Below are 6,000 nucleotides of genomic sequence, written 5' to 3' on the forward strand. Positions count from 1 at the left end.
AGCATCGTTTCACGCCGGACTTGGACCCTTTCTCCTATTGCCCTTTTTCCGAGGAGGACCCTCCCATTGTCTCACTACTTCTTCTACTTCCTCTTCCTGCTTTTCCTGCTCTTCCCCATCTTCCCCTTATTCTTCTATTTGTTCTAATGCAATATCCTCCTCCATATTCGGATCATCATCCCAACAATCTTCATAACAATCATTATGCAAATAATCTTAAGGTGATGAAGTGCCTAGTTGAAGGGTACCACTAGGTTGGGTTTGTTTTCGTTTTCCTAATACCAAGATCATATGTGTACTAAATTGGCTACTAGACTTGTCCATCCTAACAAATCTATGGGTGTATCCCAGTAGTTTTGGGATTGTATGCAGTAGTGGATTAGTGTGAAATATATATGAATTTGAAATATATATGAATTCTTTAATTCTCTTTAATTGTTTCCTCTTACTTTGCACATATTGAATATGTTAATGTTATTGCATTTGAACTGGATATGTGATTTATTGATTGGAATTTGGATATATGTTGAACTGTGGTTGTGATATATTAATGTGCATTGTTATTTTATTTGTTAGGTGGACGGGTCTAGTAGCCAATCTAGTACACCTATGGTCTCGGTATTAGGAAAACGAAAACAAACCTAACCTAGTGGTACCCTTCAACTAGGCACTCTTTCACCTTAAGATTATTTGCATAATGATTATTATGAAGATTGTTGGGATGATGATTCGGATATGGAGGAAGATAATGCACTAGAACAAATAGAAGAAGAGGAGGAAGATGGGGAAGAGCAGAAAGAGGAAGTAGAAGAAGTAGTGAGACAATGGGAGGGTCTTCCTCTGAAAAAGGGCAATAGGAGAAAGGGTCCAAGTCCAGCGTGGAACGATGCTAAAAGGGTAACGATCACCGATAAGAATGGGGAGAAATTGTTCATAGCCAAATGCAAGCATTGAAAACTCTTAGTACCGGCACACCCTAGAACTCATAGGATGGCAGGAATTCTTAAGTATTTGAGGAAATGCCCGGGTTCTAGTTCTTTGAGAATGTGGATCTAAACCAACCTACATTGACACAAGCGAGGATGGAAGGTCTGGTTATCACTTACACTTTCAATCAAAAAAGACTTGATAGGAGATGTGTGAGGTGAATTATAATAGCGGAGATGCCTTTTAAGGTGGTTGATCAAAAGGACTTTCGAGCCTTTATTCGTGACTTGAATCCAAAGTACAAACCTCCTAATAGGCATAAGGTGGCGGCGGTGGTTTTGGAATTGTATTTTGAAGAGAAGGCAAAAATAAAAAGTGTGATTGAGGGGTTAAGAATGAGTATTACAACCGACACTTGGACCTCGATTCAAAAGTTAAACTACATGGTCATCACGGCCCATTTTTTGGACACTAATTAGGGGTTGCATAAGAGGATCCTAAACTTTGTCCAAGTTGCTTCTCACAAGGGTGATGATATTGGAAGATGTCTATAGGTTTGCTTGAATGATTGAGGCATAGACAAGGTATTTAGCATTACCGTTGACAATGCTAGTGCAAATGACACCGTTATTGCATACATGAAAAGAAGACTCAAGTAAAATGATACTTTTTTACTTGACAGGGCTCACTTGCACATGAGGTGCGCTTGTCACATCTTCAATTTGATAGTTAAGGATGGAATGGCAAAGCTTAGTTGTGAGATTGATGCCATAGGAAATTGTGTGAAGTTTATACACTCGTCCCCGGCAAGGTTGGAATCTTTTAGGGAATATTGTGTCTTGTTGAGATTTCATAAGATGTCAAGTATCCATTTTGATGTTGTCATAAGGTGGAATGCCACGTATGAAATGCTTAATAGTGCTTTTAAGTTTAAAGAAGTGTTCTCTAAGATGGCCTTTGAGTGTGACTCTTTTATTGCTTACTTTAAAGAGAAGGTCTCGAAAGAGGTTGATGGGATGACAACAAAGGCCAAGTGGGTGGGTCATCCGGAGGTGGATGATTGGGAAAGGTTGGTGAGTTTTGCTCACTTTCTCAAAAAGTTTTATGATGCCACCTTGACATTGAGTGCAATCCTTACTCCAACGTCACACTTAATACTTAGCATGGTGATTGCCTTGCAAGTGGAGATACAAGAACAAATTTTAAACGCCTCTAATGCCACTTTGCAAAGTATGGCTACCTCGATGAAGCTCAAGTTTGACAAATATTGGGGTGACATTGAAAAGATGAATCTTATTCTCTTTGTAGCCCAAGCACTCGACCCGAGGTACAAATTTGAAATGTTTGAGACAAATCTAGAAGAACTTGGCTATGGATGAGACAAAATAAAGGAGGAGAAGGTAAGGGTTAAAGGCTATGTAACCGAGTTGTATAATACATATATGGAGGGAGTGGTCCTTAGTAGTAGTAGTACTAGTATTATTAGCAATGCTACCTCAAATGTGAAGCAAAGATCTATGTACTTCAATGATCCAAATCAAAGCCTAACATGTGAGGGTTTCAATCTTTTGAATTGGTGGAAAGGAAATTGTGGTCAATATCCAACTCTTAGGAAAGTTGCTAAGGATGTATTGGCCCTTCCTAGTAGCACTGTTGCCAGTGAGAATGCTTTTAGTCTTGGTGGGAGAGCTGTTGATCCTTTTAGAGCTTCCTCAACACCTAAAACAGTTGAGGCTTTAGTGTGTACTAGTGATTGGCTTAGAGGAAATGAATTTTGTTTCTACAAGGAGCCTACACTTGATGAATTCTCTTTCTACAAGGAGCTTGAACGCTTAAAAAGAAGTAAGTAAACAATTTAATTTCCTCTTTTATTTTCTTAGTATTTGTTATCTATTAGACTATAATTCAATCTAAATGATTTATGGTTTATTGTTTTAGACACGGCTAATTTGGGAGGTGAGGAGAATACAACACAGGAAAATGAAATGCCACCTCCATCTCCTCAACCACCTCAAGTTGAAGTTCAACAACGTCAAAATCAATCACTACCTCCATGACCATCCCATTTTAAGGGGAAGGGCTCAACCATCAACATCAAGGGGAATGACTCAACCATCAACATCAAGGGGAAGAGTACAAGTACCAACAAGAAGGGAGCAACCACAAGCATTAACAAGATCAAGGGGCCGAAGAGGCCAACAATATTTATAAACTTTAAGCTTTGATTTTTTGCTTTTCGTTTGTAACTTCATTATTTTGAAACTTTGGCTCATAACTAATTTTTTTGCTTTTGGGTTTATTACTTTATTTATTTTAAAACCTTGGCTTGTAACTAATTTTTTGTGCTCTTGAATTTGTTACTTAATTTATTTTTATTGCATGCATGTGTAGTAGAAATTGAATAGGCATATGCTATTGTGTACAGATTGGCAGATTGGTTATATGTCAAATTTTGGTCCAACAGATTGGCAGCTTGGCTATATTTTAAATTTTCAATATAAAAGGTTGAATTTTAGCCCAAAAGCATAATGTGTCAAATTTTAGTCCAAAAGCCCAAAAACATTTCAGGATTCCCGATTTGTCCCAAAATCCCGAAACTATTTCGGGATTCCCAAAAATTTGGTTTGGGATCGGCATTAAAATTGGGATTCCCGAAAATTTCAGTTTGGAAATTGGAACAAGGGTTTCGGTTCGGTATCCCATACCGAACCACCCCTACTCGTACCACCCTCACAACTGCACCTGTATTTCCCACCAATTTGTAACAGATTAAATATTGCTAATTTGTTTCCAGATTAAATATTCACTTTAATATTAATTTGATTTACCTTATATAGACACTTTAAATATCTCTTTTAAATATTTTATTTCTTAACTTAATAGGAAAAATTAAAGCAATGAAATTTAAAATTAAAAAACTGCTCGACAAAGATACTTTCCGTCGCCCAGAGTTACCTTAAGTGACAAATGTTGTTCCGTCGCCCTAAGGCGCCTTAAGCGACGAATGTTTCATCGCCGAAAGCCCAAAGTGCAATTAGGATTTCGTTTGGGTTTAGGCTCAACGACCTACCTTAGGGTGCAAAGGTTTCATGTTTAGAATGAGAACGCCCAACCGTGAGAGGCAGAACTGCAAAAATTTCTTTCTTGTAGCTGCTCTCAATCTCTCTCCATCTTTGTTCCTATCTCTCTTTCCATCTCTCTCTCTCTCTCTTCTCTCTCTATCACTTCAAGTTTGTCCATCTCCATCTTCTACATTTATTATCCATCTCGATTTTGATCTTGATCTCCATCTCCTCTCCCTTTCTCTATCCCTCTCTATCCAGTAAGCAATTTGATTTTGTCATTTATATTTTTACATTTGAAATCAAACTAACAAAATTAATTTGTTTTTTATAGGGTTGTTGTATACGATTATTGTTGAGGTACGAATTGAAGGTAATTTTTTTCATTTGTTTATTTTATTGTGATTTAATTTATGAGGTAGTTTGAAACAAGTAATACATGTGTGTATTCAAATACTTTTATACATCATGTACAAAAATATTTTATGTTGTACGGAGTTAGTAGTACTTAACTTTGTATGCTTTTATTCAAGAAAAGTTTAGTTTCTTGTTTGAGAATTATTTGGATTACACTTATGGATACGAAAGCATGACCGTGATCTAATTAATTCTTGAATTGTCCCATTTTTGGACAATTTGGGAATGCATAGGTTTGCGGTTCACGAAGTAGGTCCCGGTCGTGAGAATTTTGGTAATATCTCCTTACATTCTTTGAGTGCAAGCTAAGCATTTTATATCTATGTCGTACACTTGGAGAATTGTAGGGAGTTGCTACTGAAATTTTTCCACATCGAAATCTAATTTGATGGAGTAGTAAATTATGTCACATAAATGTGCATTCCTGAATGGGACAGGGCCTTTACCGGAGGCATAAGGTGACAAAATACAGTTGAAGTTGTTGTAATCCTTGTATATTTATTGTGTTTGTAGAAAAAAAAATGGACAGATAGTGGATACATAATTCGAACAGAGTTGTTAATGAATATTTGAATGGGACAAATCAATTTATTGAATTCGCAGTTAGACACAACCGGGGTTCAACTCATATCAAATGTCTGCGTCAGAAGTGTAACAACTCAATAAGAAAGACATTCGAAAATGTTAAATTTCATTTGGTAAGAAATGGGATGATGCAGGCCTATACTAGATGGAATCATCATGGGGAACGATTAGATCATGCTTTGTCTTCATACGTGACACAAGATGAGACTGTTGGATCTAATGTGGATGCTAAAGAATAAATCATGAATATTCTAAATGACAATTATCCATACGCCTCGACTAACGACTACTAGTAAGTGGGAGATGACATGCCTCCCATCATGGACAATGAAGCGTTCGAAAAGTATGAAAACCTATTGAAAAGTGCCAAGCAAGAATTATACCAGGGTTGTGGGGACTTTCCGGTGCTCAAGGCCATTGTGGAGTCAATGCGTGGAAAATCAAGTTTCGTATGTCAAAGCGGTGTTTTGATTACCTTTGGGAGGTTTTTAAAACAATGCTTCCAAAGGACAATTGTTATCCTAAAGTTCATAAAGTGCTATAAGGTGTTGAATGGTTTTGGACCAGGTTATGAAAAAAGTCACGCATGTGTAATAATTGTGTATTATTGAGAACAAACCGTTGGACTAATGCCTGTCTTACTTAACAAAGACCCGTCGTCACCAGAAACTCAACGTGACGACACTCTATTGTAACCTTAAACTTGCGCGATGAGAGATTTTGTCCCTTGAACTTTAGTGCAAGAAATGTCTTTGTGACAATTCTTCGTCGTGCAAAGGATCTTGAGCGACAATATTTTTTGTTTTTTTGTATCGCAATTGTTTGCTTCTCGACCTTTGTGCAACAACATATAGGCAACAAAGTTTTCGTCCTGTCAATTTTGATGCGACAAAATTTGTTTTACACAACGAATATGTTTTCCTCGTGAAGCTATTTTATGTAGTAGTAGTGTATGGGACATAAAATTATTTGGATCAAAGGTCATGTGATACCAATATCGATAATCCAT

The 6,000-nt window shown here is 37.0% G+C and overlaps 1 protein-coding gene across 1 annotated transcript; it reads left to right on the top strand.

Moving 5' to 3' along the window:
- The first annotated feature begins 1,163 nt into the window (after positions 1 to 1,163).
- LOC137733507 (zinc finger BED domain-containing protein RICESLEEPER 2-like) lies at positions 1,164 to 2,306 on the top strand. The gene is made up of 2 exons (XM_068472655.1): positions 1,164 to 1,315; positions 1,610 to 2,306. Exons 1-2 carry the CDS (start codon positions 1,164 to 1,166, stop codon positions 2,304 to 2,306), a joined length of 849 nt encoding a protein of 282 aa, XP_068328756.1.
- The last annotated feature ends 3,694 nt before the right edge of the window (positions 2,307 to 6,000 follow it).

Source organism: Pyrus communis, chromosome 5 (assembly GCF_963583255.1).
Source record: "Pyrus communis chromosome 5, drPyrComm1.1, whole genome shotgun sequence".
In the NCBI taxonomy this organism is placed as follows: domain Eukaryota; kingdom Viridiplantae; phylum Streptophyta; class Magnoliopsida; order Rosales; family Rosaceae; genus Pyrus; species Pyrus communis.